A 16,218-nucleotide genomic window follows, 5' to 3' on the forward strand; every position below is an offset into this window, starting at 1 on the left:
CCACAAACACTTCTTAAAACTGATTAATATTAACTGAAACTGAATGCACAAGAGATCGTTGTATGCTACGAAAATTAGAGCCTGAGCTGTGTACACAGATAAATTGAATTAGGGGGATTCTAGGAAAAAACAAAAACCCAGAGACTCATTTGAGTTCTAGGGAAATCGAAATGGTAGTTGGAGAGCGTGTCTTCAAGGAACATAATAACATGCTAAAGCAAAATTCTTTTACATTTAACAAAATTATAGTTTTTTAAAAAAAAAAATCTTGTTTTTGAATTTTTAAAAAAGAGGCTCTCCTTGCCTCTGCTCATGTGAATGGCTCACATTTTGAAAAGAAAAGAAACAACTGGGGTGGGGTTGCTGTGCGGGGCCCCAGGGCAAACTGCCCATTTGTCCCATCCCCTCTGGGCAGGCCTGGTGATCTCTGCAGATCTGGCTAGTGCTAAAAGGCGCAAGACGAGGTCAAACTTTTTCCCGTGTCAGTTGGCAACCTTATCTTCTTCCATAAACTCCCCAAAAATGGGTTGCCGTAATTTTTCATATGTATCTAGATCAGCCTTCCCTAACCCGGTGCCCTCCCAGATGTGTTGGACTAAAACTCTCTGCCTCTCCACGCTGGCTGGGGATGCTGGGAGTTGGACTCCAACACGTCTGGGAGGGCGGCAGGTTGGGGAAGGCTGATCTAGAGGATGCCTCGATTCCTAGAACAGTTTTTCTCTGGGCTGTTTGCTTGGAGGGGGAGGAGGAGGCTGCCGTGCGCAAACCGTTGCCTGCGCTGTGGGTTGAGGCCTCAACTCTGCGTACGCCCCAAGCGATCTGGATCACAGCACCATTTGGAACTTTAGCCGCGCGCGCACGCGTGTGTGTGTGTGTGTGTGCTGGCTGGGGCTGAGATATTGTCTGTCTTCTCCAGCCATTCACGTGCTGAGAAGGGGTGGAGGGAAAGGGAGAGAAGGAACTCAGCCCCCCCCCCCCTTACTTTCATTTTCACTGTCAGCGGAAGCAGAAAAGGCCGACAGCAGCAACGGGAGAAGTTGGGTGGTTTCCTCCAAAGTCCCCTCTTTTCCCACAGGATTATTCGGAGCCTTGGCTGGAGACAGAGCATTGCGGGTACGTGCGGTTCGAGACAGTGGCGCCTCGTTTCCCAGGTTGGATGTGCACACGCCGCTTGTGTTGTCCTCGTGTCACGCTGGGCTCAAGCGGGTTCCGCAGGATTCAGTGGAGGCTGGTGGCTCCGGTTTCGGTGGGGATGCGCATCCATTCTGCGTTTCAGTCGGGACCAGCCAGAACTCTAAGGGAGCAATCCAAGACGCTGAACCTATTTGGGGGATGGGGTTCAGCACCTTGGATAGCTCCTTTAGCTGTCTGGCTGGCTGTGACTGAGACGCAGAAGGGATGCGCAGCCCCGCCGCAATCGGAGCCACCAGCCTCTGCCGGCAGGATTGTGAAACAACTTGCGCCGGCCTTCTCTGCCGCAGGCGACGGTGGGACGCCACCAACAGCAATCCCCTCAAAATGCATGTGGGCGTGCAGGGCCTATGGCCTCATCCTTCATCTCCTCCTGCTTTGTTCTCTCTCCCCTTCTCAAAGTACTTTCCCCCAAACTGGCTTCTCCCTTCCCTCCATCACCACAGCTCTCTTCTTCAAGACTCTCTTCTAGATCTCCTCCCACCCTTTTGTAACCCTGTGTAGTGTGACTCTCTGGTGGGATGCCAGCAGCATCTCAACCCTTTTTGACCCCGATGAGCCACTGTAGGAAGATTCTGAGGGGGCTGTATTATGATTGTTGTTGTTGTTATTGTTATTGTTATTATTAATAATTAAGATTCTAGATCTTCTCCCACCCTTTTGTAACCCTGTGTAGTGCGGCCCTCTGGTGGGATGCCAGCACCATCTCAAACCTTTTTGACCCTGATGAGCCACTGTAGGAAGATTCTGAGGGGGCTATATTATTATTATTTAATAATAGTAATAAGATTCTAGATCTCCTCCCACCCTTTTGTAACCCTGTGTAGTGTGACTCTCTGGTGGGATGCCAGCAGCATCTCAACCCTTTTTACCCCGATGAGCCACTGTAGGGAGATTCTGAGGGGGCTGTGTTATTATTATTTATTTATTATTAATAATAATAAGATTCTAGATCTTCTCCCACCCTTTTGTAACCCTGTGTAGTGCGGCCCTCTGGTGGGATGCCAGCACCATCTCAAACCTTTTTGACCCTGATGAGCCACTGTAGGAAGATTCTGAGGGGGCTATATTATTATTATTTAATAATAGTAATAAGATTCTAGATCTCCTCCCACCCTTTTGTAACCCTGTGTAGTGTGACTCTCTGGTGGGATGCCAGCAGCATCTCAACCCTTTTTACCCCGATGAGCCACTGTAGGGAGATTCTGAGGGGGCTGTGTTATTATTATTTATTTATTATTAATAATAATAAGATTCTAGATCTTCTCCCACCTTTTTGTAACCCTGTGTAGTGTGGCCCTCTGGTGGGATGCCAGCACCATCTCAAACCTTTTTGACCCCGATGAGCCATTGTAGAAAGATTCTGGGGCTGTGTTATTATTTATTTTCAATTTATGAGTTTCCCTATAGCCAAAGCTTTCAGGGTGATATACATAATAAAAGCAAAAATAATAAGACCCACAATGAAGCCACTAATAAAACACATTAATCATGGCTGGCTGGAGAATGCTGGGAGTTAGAGGCCTTTTCTCTGTCTAAACAGGCATAGGATTGTGCCCTAAGAGGTGTATTTTGAACACAGCAACAAAAGTTTGGCATTTCAAAGAGATAATAACTGAGCAGCTAAAAACAAAGAGAAGGTTATTTTAAAATACAGCATTAATTGTCTTAAAAATAAAGCAAGCAGCAGCTTACAATACTATTAAAAGGCTTGGGATAATAAAAAGGTCTTTGCCTGGGACTGAAAAGTCAACAAAGTTGGTGCTAGGAGGACCTCTCTAGGGTGGATATTCCACAATTTGGGGCCCCCGCAAAAAAAGGCTGCTAGTACATCTACCACTGAATCCTGGACTGCACAGTTTGAGAGAGATCTTAAGGCATCCTTCCCACCATGTTATAGTTAGAGTCTTGATTTAAATTGTTTATTCATTTGAATGTTCTTTTTGCTTCCTTTCTCTGCTAAATAAGTCCTAGTTCTTGCTTTTTTGTATATATCTAAATTGCTCACTGATTTTTTCCATATCCCTTTTCAGGGAACAGTGGGACCTGGTGAGCTGGAGTCACCTTTCTCCTTCCCCGCTACTGTATGAACCTAGGTTCCATGGTTCCCACCGCGCCACAGGGTTGCTGGTAGGGAAAGTGTGGTTTCAGTTTCATTGACAGCTTGTCTCACCACCTCACTTGCCCTTCCTTTATACTCCCAACATTGTTCTACAGCAGGGGTGGACAACATGTGGCCCCCGCAGCCCCCCAGTGCAGCCCCAGACACCCCCGTTGCCATTCTCTGAACCTCCCTTGGTGGAGGCACTCAGAGGAGGGCTTCAGATGTTGATCGTAGTATATGGGTAGGTTCATACCCAGGAAGAGATGCTCCATCAAGTATTGTGATCTCAAGCTGTGGCCAAAACCAGCAGTTTGAACTGGATTCAGAAACATAGAGGAAGCCAATGCCAGCAGGCCAGAATCTACGGTATAACCTCAGACCTTATCAATCTGGACGTCATATTTTGCACAAGCTGCAGCTTCCAAACCATCTTCAAAGTCAGCCCCACACAGAGCACATTGCAGTAATTTAACTTGGAGGTTACCAGAGCATAGACTACCAAAACCAGGTTATCCCTATCCAGGTAGGGGCATAGCTTGGCCACCAGCCAAAGCTGGTAGAAGGCTGTCTGTGCCACTGAGGCCACCTGAGCCTCAAGTGACACTGAAGACTCCAGGGTAAGGATAATAGTAATCCTGAATCCAGGTCAAGGTAATAAGACTGACATAACTCCATGGGGTCATGAAGAGTCGGACACGACTGAACGACTGAACAACAACAACAAAACTTACAGCAAGGATGCAGAACCTCTTTCAAACTGAGGGCTGAATTCCATTTCAGATAAAGACTCGGGGGCCACATTCCAGTGGGAGGCAGGGCTGAAGGCAAAAGGGGCATGGCCAAAAGACCAAAAATGCCAGCATGTTTTAGTTTAGAGCTCTCACTGCCAGTAACCAAGCATTTCAACCTTTTAGAATGGGGAAAAAACTGCACAAAAGCCAAGAAACCACCAAATAATTGGTGGTTGGAGGAAAGCGGGTGTGGTCAGGAGAAGGGTGTGTGGCCACCTGGGGAACCCCAGAGGGCTGGATTTGGCCCCCCAGGCGGCCAGATTTAAAAGACACTTGCTCCTTGGGAGGAAAGCTGTGACAAACCTAGACAGCATAGTAAGAAGCAGAGACATCACCTTACCGACAAAGGTTTGTATAATCAAAGCTATGGTTTTCCCAGTAGTAACGTATGGCTGTGAGAGCTGGACTATAAGGAAGGCTGAGCGCCGAAGAATTGATGCTTTCGAACTGTGGTGCTGGAGAAGACTCTTACGAGTCCCCTGGACTGCAAGGAGGTCAAATCAGTCAATCCTAAAGGAAATCAACCCGAACTGCTCATTGGAAGGACAGATACTGAAGCTGAAGCTCAAATATTTTGGCCACCTAATGCGAAGAGAAGACTCCCTGGAAAAGACCCTGATGTTGGGAAAGATTGAAGGCAAAAGGAGAAGGGGACGGCAGAGGATGTGGTGGCTAGATAGCATCACCGATGCAATGCATATGAACTTGAGCACACTCCGGGAGAGAGCGGAGGACAGGAAGGCCTGGCGTGCTATGGTCCATGGGGTCACGAAGAGTCGGACACGACTGAATGACTGAACAACAACTGAGGTTCTACACCCCTGCCTTACAGGGTTGTTGTAAGATTGCAGTAAGATAAGGTGTTAAAAGCACTTGAACCCTATAAAAGACTATGTTTTATACTATTTCATTCCATAGGACCCATCCTTAAGTGGGCAAGCCTGACCATATTATGAAGAAGAGTGAGGCAGTTGCCCCAGCCATCAAATTTTGGAAGCTGTGAAATAGTAGCAAATTATCTGTTCTGTAAAATAGAGTCATATGGGGTTATCTCTCTCTCTGACTTTTAATGAGGGATGGGAATGCAAATATGAATTAATAACTTTATTAGTTCCCATTTTCAGAGAGGTAGCCATGTTAGTTTGTATTGCAGCAAAAACAACAAAGGGTCTTGTGGCACCTTAGGAAAGGAAAGGGTCCTCCTGTGCAAGCACCGAGTCATTGCTGAGTCCTAGAGGGACGCCACTTTCGCTGGCGTTTTCATGGCAGACTATAGCAGGGTGGTTTGCCATTGCCTTCCCCAGTCATGCCGTGACTACCTTTCCCCCAGCAAGCTGGGTACTCATTTTACCAACCTCGGAAGGATGGAGGGCTGAGTCAACCTGAGCCAGCTACCTGGGACCCAGCTTCTGCTGGGATCGAACTCAGGTTGTGGGGAGAGTTTTGGTTGCAATACTGCCGCCTACCACTCTGCGCCACACGAGGCTCTTTGTGGCACCTTAACGACTTATCAAATTTATTAATGCAGATCCCATTTGCCACAGGGGCTACTAGTCTGAGAATGATTGAATAAAAGTATGTGTCCCTGTTTCCCTTGCAATATGAACAACTTTACACTTTTAAATAAATGTACTACAAATAAACCGGCAAAGGTAAAAACAAAAATAAAATGTTCTTTTTAAAAAGATTGTTTACCATTTCTTGAAGATTTGAGGTTGAAAACATGATTATTCTCTCTCTTCTCCCTCTGGTGTCCTTTTAGCTCTTTCTCCTCACCTTCTCTTCCTCCTACTTTAACTGTCATCAACTAATGTTTCTTTGGCTCCTTTCCCAACAACCTGTGCCTGTCCTTTCATTGGCCCAGCACTCTAAGAGCTCACAGGAATAGGCATTATTACACATGCATACACACAGTGTGTTACATGTTACATTATTTGCACAGTTTGGGGCATATGCATTAACCTCCCCTTTGCCTCATCCCTCTCCCTTCTCCTTTCCCAAGCTGCCCAAAGCTTGAGCTTTGAACCTTTTCAAAAAAAAATTAAAAATTTAACCTCTTCACTACTCAAGCTTCAGTTTAAATAAAAATGAGCAAAATCTGTCTGGTAGAGCTCAAGTAATAAGCCTTACATTACCGTATTCTTATATAAGATGATGATGCCATATGCTTTATGATGGCATATGCACTAGAGCCCAGTCTGTTGGAGGCATGAAGTGTTACCCTGATGTGCAAGTATCATATATATGAGTGGGAGGAATTGTAAGCAGTGAGGTCCGAAGGATATGAAATGCAGCAAGTACAGACAGTGACAACTCAATTACATCTTGAACATATGCAAAATAAGCATAATGACCCATTGCTAGAGTAACATTTTCTGTGCCCCAAGCTACACCTGCTGAAATGTCCTCTTCTGCACAACTATTAAAGGTGCAAGAGCCCCGTCCTCTTTTGCATCTGGGCACTCTACAGTTTACAGCTGCTTTCCCCCACCTGATGCCCACCGGATATTTCAGAATACATGACCCATCATCCCTGACCATGGACAATGCTGGCTGGGGCTGATGGGAGATGCAATCCAAAAGTGCCTGGAGGGTACCACATTGGGGGAGGCTGCTTTACAGAAACTTAAGCTTCCAGCCTATACTCCTTTCATCCAATTAGAAAAGATTCAACCCTGCCTCTTGTTCTGGAGGTCTCCTAGCCACTTTTTCCCTCCTTTTCCAGTCTCTCACTCGGGTCCAAGATGTCTGACAGCGTCTGCTGCAAACTTTTCGACTATTTCGAGGATCTGACGATGGAGGAATTTAAGAAATTTAAGATGCATCTCGAACGCTATCCACTGGAGGAAGGCTACAAGCACATTCCACACTCTTATGTCGAGAAGGCAGACAAGGTGGATATAGCAGACCGCATGGTCAAGGCATACGAGGAAGTCAAGGCATTGCAGATGACAGTCAACATCTTGGACAAAATAAATAAGAAGGAACTGTCAACAAAAGTCAGAAAGGAGATGGAGGCATGTAAGTAAAAAGAGACACACACACACAGTGGGAACCCCGGAAATTCTTGGGCTTTGTTCCTTTATAGGAACAAAGGCCAGTTTGCCACAGATTCTGGGCCATGAAAATACAGCAAGCAGGCTCAAGAAACGCACATCGGCTTTCTAATGTCAGTCATCCCTGCACCCCAGATTCAGATTGTGCGGCAAACACCCTCCATTCATAAGAGAGGCATTTCCACCTTTTAGAATGGGTGGGGGTGGGATGCGTAAAAGCCGGGAAACCACCAAACAATTGGCAGTTGGGGTAAAAGGGGCCATTTGGGGAACTCTGGAGGGCTGGACTGGGATCTGAAGAGAGCCAGTTTTGGCCCCCATGCCTGAGGTTTCCTACCCCTGCACTAAGGACACTAAAAATAAAGTTCACAGCATTGCATGGACATGTTTGTGGGACTTCTGTTACTAGTCACAAGGTAAGGAGTGAGTAGTTTTGATTCAGCAGTCAATATAGTGCCTGGTGAGGTGGTAAGGGAGAGACTCATGCTTTAGTTATTCGCACATATATATTATGGTTTCTTCTTGACAAGAAGCCTAGATCATATACAACAAATGAGTATCACCAATACTTTTATGCTATACGCAGATCATCTGAAAAGGTCCTGTTTGTTGTTGTACAAGTGAGACCTGCAACAAAATGTCCTCTTTCCAGTTACTCCATTCCATCCCGCCCCCCTCCACCAGCATTTCATGCCCACTGAGCTTGCTCAGATCTCATTGAGCTTCGGGGGGGGTTCCTTTCAGTAGAGTGGGTTTTTTTCTCTCTCTCTCCCTCTCTGTATATATTTTTACTTCTGTAAACCTTGGGGTTCCCACAACACTGCTGATACCTTCCTCTTTTGAGTGGATGGTGTCATGTTGGCTGCAAAAGGATTCACACTCAAAAAATGTGTTTGCTGTTTGTATATATAAAATTTCCTCTTCCTCCAAAGAACCCAAGGGCAAATACATGCCCCTCTTTATCCTCACAACAACTCTGTGCAGTAGGTTAAGTTGAGAAAATGTGAGCGGCCCAAGTTTGTGTCTGAGTGAGGATTTGAACTAGTGCTCAGATTATTTTGTGTGTATGGGGGGTGGGGAGGGCTGAAGGCAGGGGCCCTTAATAAAATCCACAAGTCTCAGTCCTGGCTCATCCCAGTTTTACCCAAATAATTTTCCCCCACCCATAGCCTTCCAAAAACAGTCATTAAGTGGGCCTATCACAAAAAGCAAGGATAGCTGGGGAGTTGTAGCCCAACACATCTGGAGGGGTGGGCAGAATGTAGAACTCCAGATGTTTTAGACTTCAACTCCCAGCATTCCTGACCATTGGCCATGCTGGCAGGGGCTTCTGGGAGCTAAAGTCCAAAACATCTGGAGATCTACATTCTGCCCACCCCTGGTCTATACCATACTGATTCTAGTTGTGAAAGAATCTGATCCTGATGAATTCGATGATGTGACTGCTGTGAGCAGGCAAGTTTCTTTCCCAGATGATAGTTACAAAAGTAAAAAGGCTTTATCCTTTGTTCATTAAAAAAAAAAAAAGTATGACCTTTTTTTAAAAAAAAAATAGATTTCCGTCAGCCTCCAAAACCCTTGACAAATGAAGAAAAAAGAAAACGGGATGAGAAGATACGGGCCAACCTCCATGACAAGTTTTCTGGGACTCAAAACAAAGGTTAGTTGCTGGTGCTTGCTGATTCAAGGTGCTTCCTGATGAAAGAGCAGGGGGCATTGCAGCAGCAGTAGGCAGAAGGTACATCTGGATCTAGGGTTTCTTCACACTGAGCTTTTATCCTGTGATTGAGATTGCACCTTCACAGAAGTTTGCGGGCTCCTTACATGACACCGTGATCATTCAAGGCGTCTCCTGCACTAAATGCCCTTTGTTCCATTTTTAAATAGATCGCAGATAATGAGCTATCAAATTGCCCCATTGTGTTCCGCTTCAGTTTCCTCCAAGAAAAGAGGAAAAGCGGCAAGAAGAGGAGCGCGATCAATGAAAGATAAAGAAAGACTCAGATATGGGGAGAAGGAGGGGGAAGGGGGTGGGGGAAAGGGAAGCACGTGAAAAAGGGAATCGTTGTGATCCCGCATTTAAAACGGAAGCAGAAAGCCCCATTTTAATTGAAGGATTTTACGCTGGTGTAGAGATGCTAAATCTTTGGGCGATCTGACGCAGATCTACAGGATTTCTGATTCCAATGGTGTAACAGAAACAACAACAAAAATACCTTTTCTTCCTCCTCCCCATTTTTCTGAGTTAGGTGGCTGAAATAAAGTAAGCTTGGAGAAGAAACCAGGAGTTGATTCGCATGTGAAAGGACTGCAAACTGTGCTGGAACTGGGGGAAAAAATCCCTAGAATAAATATGTGTTTAGAAGCATCCTGTGCGTAGGTGTATGTCTGTCCCCCGCTATTTCAGGCCTGGCTTGGGTTGGTGGACCTCAAAGTTCTGGTAAAAAATGAAGTAGATTGGCAGTGTTGATGTTGCCGCCCCAATAATGCTGCAGCTAGACTATTTATCACTGCTACCTGTCTGGAATGAGATAGCTGGCAGAGTTATCCCCATGTGACAGAACAGCCTTCCCCAACCTGGTACCCTCCAGATGTTTGGGACTACAATCCCCAGCAGTCCTGACTATTGGCCATGCTGGCTGGGGTTGATGGGAGTTGTAAGCCAAAATATCTGGAGAGCCACAAGCTGCCCGCCCCTGCTGAAATAGAAGTGAGATTACCATTGTAATCCTATGCATGTCTGCTCAGAAGTAAGTCCCATTCAAGGTCAGATGGGATTTATAACTGGGTAAGTGTGCATAGGATTGCAACCTGTGTTTGCCAGCAGAGGCAAATCTTGTTGCTGGATACTGCTGGGGAAAAGATTTTTTTTTTAAATTGCTGAACATTTGCCCCCCCCCCACCCCAAGCAGAGGTTCACACAGCCGCCACAAACCAAGGGTGCTTCCAGATGAGTCTTTTATTGTGCAATCACTCCACCTCAGTCAGAGAATTTCATGGGGGATCCAGAGCGTGTTGTCTTTAATTAAAGGAAAGATATTGTAGAGCTGGAAAAACTGCAGAAAAGGGCAACTAGAAAGATCAAGGGGCTGGAGCATCTCCCCTATGAGAGAAGGTTACAACAGCTGCGATTGTTTAGCTTGGAAAAAAGGAGGGTAAGGGGAGACATGATAGAGGTCTACAAAATTATGCATGGTGGGGAGAATGTGGACAAGGAGACCTTTTTCTCCCTCTCTCAAAATACTAGAACCCAATGGGGAACCTCCCATGAAGCTGATTGGTGGGAGATTTAGGACAGATAAAGGAAAGACTTCTTCACACAGCGCAAAGTTAAACTATGGAATTCGCTACCACAAGACGTAATGATGGCCACCGATTTGGATGGCTTTAAAAGGGGGTTGGACACATTCCTGGAGGAAAAGGCTATCATGACCACTAGTCCTGATGGCTATATGCTACCTCCAGTATCGGAGGCAGTACGCCTATGTACACCAGTTGCTGGGGAACATGGGTGGGAGACTGCTGTGGGAGACGCTCATGCCCTGCTTGTAGGTTCCTGGTTGGCTGCTGTGTAAACAGAATGCTGGACTAATGCCGTCGCCCTAACTTTTCCTCTGTCTCTGTCTTTAGTGGAGGTGACCCTGGATCCCAAGACTGCCTTCCCCACACTTATCCTTTCTGAAGACTGGAAAAGTGTGCATCTCGGCAAGCGAGCCCAGACTCCTCCTGACAACCCCAAACGCTTCAACGTTACACCGTGTGTCCTGGGAGCGGAAGCCATAGACTCTGGGACTGTGGACTGGGTGGTGGAGGTAGGCAAAGCCAAAAGGTGGTCCATTGGAGTTGTCCGTGAATCAGTCGATAGAAAAGGATACCAATACATCACCATTACTAAGGGGTTTTGGGTGCTGCAGCTGGTTGAGGGAGAATACAAAGCCTCTACCACCCCTTCCACCATTCTCCCACTGTGGAAATCGCCACGCCGGATCAAGGTACACCTGGAGTTCGATTTTGGCATCCTTTCCTTTTTTGATGCTGATTCCATGGAGCATATCTTTACCTTCAACTATCCTTTCTCTGAGAGGATGCTTCCTTTTTTCGAGGTCTGGGACACGGAGATCCCTCTGAAAATCTGTCCCAGTGATTCATAGGGGTGTGTTTTCTCAAGATAATGTAGCCTGCAATCCTATACATACTTGGGAGTAAGTCCCATTGAACCCAATGGTTCTTACTTCTTAGTAGACATGCACAGTATTGCACTGTTAATTGTATATAATTCACCTCCCTTCTCTGGACCTGTTGTACTTGCAAAACAGTGGCTTAAATATGGATCCCCTCTCTTCCCCTCCACCATAATATATGAGTTGGAGATTCTAAGCAACCCCCCATGATTGGCACATCCATGTGGTTTCATTATTCAGATGCTTACTTCAGCAAGGTGGGATCTCTCCCTCTGAGAAGTAGCTCCCATGCTGCTAGTGTATGTATGAATGGGATGCACACATCCATTTGTGGAGGACAGAACTGGCAAATGACAGATAATTCTGGATTCGTTAATACGAACTTCCAGCACGTATGATTCCTTGGATTCTTCACTCTACAGCAGGGGTGTGGAACCTCTTTCAAAGGGCCAAATTCAATTTCAAAGAAGCTCTCGGGGGCTGCATCCCAGTGGTGGGCAGGGCCAAAGGCAAAAGGGGCAGGGCCAAAATACCAAAAATACCAGCATGTTTTAGCTTAACAGTCTTACTGCAAATAGCTAAGCTTTAGGAGAGGCATCCCAACCTTTTAGAATGGGGGAAAAACTGCACAAAAGCAGCCGGGTGGAAGGGCTTCCACTAGGTGGCAGTTGAGGGAAGGCCAGAGGTAAGCTGGTTTCTCAGCAGAGGTGATAGAACAGCCCTGCTTCTCTTCTGTCTGCTCTGCAGCCTGATGGAAGGGCTGCCATAGCATAAACATCCCCAAGTATATCTACATTTTTTGACCTCATTTCCTCCCCTCATGGTAATGAGCTTGCAGTTTGGGTTGGGGGCCCGTAGACCCTCCCTCAGGCTTTGGTAGAGTGTACCCTCCATGTTTTGTGGCCCGAAGTATATCTTTTGGCTGACACTAACCTGCATCTCCTCTCTAGTGAAAGACAACACCAGATGTCGTTGTGCTGAGCATTTTCCTCTAAGCTGGGGTAGGGAAATGCTCTGTGTAATGATGTTTGTTACTAGGGAGATATGGTGAGTCGACACAGGGAAGTGGCAGCCAGACATCCTCTGTAATGTTTAGTTTGGGCCTTTTACTAGCTCAGCCTTCCCCAACTGGTGCCCTCCAGTTGTTTTGGACATGAATTCTCATCAGCTCCAGCCAGCATGGCCAATGGACAAGGAGTGCGGGGGTTTTAGTCCCAAACACCCAAAGAGCATCAGGTCACCTACTCCTTGTTTAAAGTGTGGCACTAGGACTGGAGAGACCTTGGTTCAAATCCCACCTTAGTCATGCTGTTTACCAGGTGAGCTTGGTTCAGTGATGATTTTTCAGCCACGCCTACTGTCAGGGGTGTTTCTGAGCGCAGGGAGTGGGATAACAGTTCAGATTCTGAAGGAGAACCATCAGACATGGGGGAGGTGTTTTCCTAGGCTAGTCCAGATATGAGTAGGCCTACTTCTCAGGTTACAAACGTCTAGCACGGGGGTCCCTCCTCACTCCCCCCCCCCCCGGAGAGGCAGCAAACAGGAGGAGGCAGGGTTTGGGGAGAATGACCTAATAGATGCCAGACGCAGGCACAGAGCAAAGAGAGAAAAGGCAGGGGCAGAACTTCCCGATTGGCCTTGTGTGAAAAGCTGCGCTTAGAGGCTTCACGACAAGAGAGGGACCTCCCCACCTTACGATAGGCTAGTGAGACTGCCTCCCTCTTCAAATGGCGGGCAGCTCTCGTAAATTCCATTTGAATCCCCTAAAGGCTTTCCTTTGTAGATGGGGAGTCTCTGAGAATTTGCATCTGTATGACCCTGTGAAGTAATGGATTAAAAGCTGTAGACCGAAGCCTTTCATCTGTGTATGTTTTGGCACTGAAGTAAAGTGGGGGCTAGGGGAATCCTTGACCAGGGTTGTTGTGAGAATAAAATGTATGTGGGGGGGAGAGAACTATGAATGATGCCATGAAGTCCTTGGAATAAGGACTGGGTTATAAAAGTAAAAATAAATAAATATGAATGCTATTTTTCCTATTAAAGTTATGTGTCATGTAACATACTGAAAACATATGTTATTGTCAAATCAAATGCATCCTCAACGTGTGTGTGTGTGTGTGTGCACGCACGCGCACATATATATATATATATATATATATATATATATGAAGATATGTCTATCTATCTCTGTATATCAAGCCAAGGAGCTTAGTTCCTCAGCTTCTGACGAGACCACCAATGGCATAAGAGAAATTCAGTTTGGACTGTCCCTTCCCAGGGGCACATTGCAGACCAGTGTAACCCCTTCTCCCATATGAATACCTGCTTCTTAAGATAATCTATGGAGGCTCTCTTGTCAAACCTACTGTCAAACCCACATTTGGCTGGGCAGTTGTGAAGCCAGAGGGCCTTCTCGGTTGTTGCTGCACCCAGACTTTGGAACTCCCTACCTAGTCAGGTTTGTCTTGCTCCTTTCTTTGTTCGCCTTCCACTACAGCATGGCCTTTAGAAGCCTGACGTTCTTCTTCCCTGCAGTGAAATCAGTGGGACTAAAGTGTGACTCTGAGCCTTTCAACATGAGGCTTTTATTGTGTGCTCATGATTCCTCGCTCACAGTAATTTACGGGTCCTTTACATGATGTCACCATCCTCCAGAGCCTCTCCCATGCTTTGCAACCATTATCACGGGTTTTTTCCTAACAAGGAAAGCCTGGTATTTTTCTCAATGGCATTATAGAAGCCTTGTGGAATTGCACAATTCCACTATACCACATCACCATCTAATGGTTGTGTAATGGAACAGCAGAATGATCTTTGGCCAGAATCATGGCTTATCTTTGGCTTGTTTGCACTGCTCTCTACCCTGAAAGAGAGAGGCCAAGCAAGAGTTGCCTAAAGACAAAATAGCTCTGAAGGCTGACAAAATGGGTGGGAGAGGAACAAACCAGAAATAGGAAAAACAAGCTGCGGTTTGTTTGCTCATCTGCAAGACAATTCATGGATAAAGCAACTAGCCATGTTTAATATAAACCATGGCTTAGCATTATGTGTAAATGCAGCCATTTTGTTGTAGTTAGTGCCTTTCCCTTTTGGTATTGTGCTACTATGACATTGGCTACATAAAACATTGATAAGTGCAATTGCTTTTTGGCAGTTAGTGTGTGCTATCTGGCATACTGAAGCCATGCATGATGGTGAAGGAGCAACCATTTCCCAAAGTATCCTTTATAGTTTACTGGTTTAGATGTAACAGTAACCAGTGGTTTGCCAAAAACCAGGAAGTAGCTAATTATGTCGAGCAAATGAGGGGTGAAGGGAATGCCCAATCCTAAATCTCTTTCCAGATATGTAGTTCTAAACTATACTTTTGTGTGAACATCTGAATGAAGCATATGAGAATTAACATATTTATATTTAGACAACATTCAGTGTGCACCACAAGCTGCTCACCTGGAAACACAAAGGTAGTTGAGGAAGGGAAATCCATTTGCTGCTATGATTCCCATGCCCAGAAGGAACCATCAAGAAGTGTCAGTACGTTTTAAGAACATTTGTTTTACTATTTATGGTTGTGAATTGATTTGTAGCATGGGAAGTGCTTTGGAGTCTTCATTTTGTTCTGGGAACTTACTTATTTAAAAATGGAAAGCTGGGGAGGGGAGTACTAGAATACTTTTAATTTTTGTAAGTTAGAATGTTATCAAATTTGGGAACTGGAGGCAAAAAAGGAGATATTTTATCTAAAGCAAAGCTCTTAGCTATCTCAGTAATTAGAATCAAACACTCCTTATCCTTTTTTTAAATTGGATTTTCTACTTTGGGGTTAATGTCAATGTGAGTTTCAAGTACCATAAATAAAAATACTCTTTAAACTGTTGGGACATGTCAAATTAAATTTGGCTAATTCATTGGCATCTGAATCAAATCAGACGCCGCTTATTTTCTTCCACTGAAAGTGAAGAGTGGTCATAAAAATAAAAGGAAGAGTTGCTAATATTTTCTTATGATACAAAATCGCTGTCCTTTCCAGATGCAAATCATTGTGACAGGTGTCCAGATGACTAACAACCAGAGTGATCAGTGCATTCCTAAGGTGATTGTCCTCCTCTCCTAAGAAGAACGTTTGGGAATTCTTCTGGCTTCCTTTGCTGTTCTCTTTGTCTTCACCGGTCTTTTAATTCTAGGGCACCCCAATCATCACAGCTAACAACAGGCAGCTGATCAGTCTTCTCCTCATCTCCCTCATGCTCTGCTTCTTTTGCTTCTTGCTGTTCATTGGAAAACCTGGAAAAGTGACCTGTCTTCTCCAACAAACTGCTTTTGGCATCTTCTTCACTGTTGCTATTTCATGTGTGTTGGCCAAAACCATCATTGTCATTCTGACTTTCATAGCCTCAAAGCCAGGAAACGAGATGAGGGGGTGGAAGGGAAAGAGGATCTCCAACTTTGTTGTTCTTTCCCACTCCCTTATTCAACTTGGTATCAGTGGTGTTTGGCTGGGACCTTCTCCATTTCCAGAACTGGACATGCACTCACAAGTTGGACAGATCATTGTATAATGTAATGAAGGGTCAGTCACCATGTTTTGCACTGTTCTGGCCTACATGAGACTTTTGGCCTTTGTTTCATTGTGGCTTTCCGTACCAGGAAGCTGCCAGACACTTTTAATGAAGGAAAGTTTTATCACTTTCAGCATGTTATTGTTTTGCTGTGTCTGGGTGTCATTTCTTCCCAGCTACTTGAGCACCAAAGGAAGATACATGGTGGTTGTGGAGATCTCTATTTTAATCTCCAGTGCTAGGTTACTGGGGCCAGATCTACACCTTGTGTCATATTGATACGATCCCATCATGGTGATGCTATATCCCTCTTCCACATTTCTACCCTGTAGCACA

General features: G+C 45.5%; 1 protein-coding gene across 1 annotated transcript; it reads left to right on the forward strand.

Moving 5' to 3' along the window:
- The first annotated feature begins 789 nt into the window (after positions 1-789).
- On the forward strand, positions 790-13,382 carry LOC146341251 (E3 ubiquitin-protein ligase TRIM7-like). The gene is made up of 4 exons (XM_084805071.1): positions 790-1,113; positions 6,812-7,107; positions 8,698-8,802; positions 10,773-13,382. Exons 2-4 carry the CDS (start codon positions 6,831-6,833, stop codon positions 11,291-11,293), a joined length of 903 nt encoding a protein of 300 aa, XP_084661197.1. The 5' UTR covers positions 790-1,113; positions 6,812-6,830; the 3' UTR covers positions 11,294-13,382.
- The last annotated feature ends 2,836 nt before the right edge of the window (positions 13,383-16,218 follow it).

Source organism: Heloderma suspectum, chromosome 6, assembly GCF_057233095.1.
Source record: "Heloderma suspectum isolate Gila_16-S chromosome 6, 16-S_ref, whole genome shotgun sequence".
Taxonomy (NCBI): Eukaryota; Metazoa; Chordata; class Lepidosauria; order Squamata; family Helodermatidae; genus Heloderma; species Heloderma suspectum.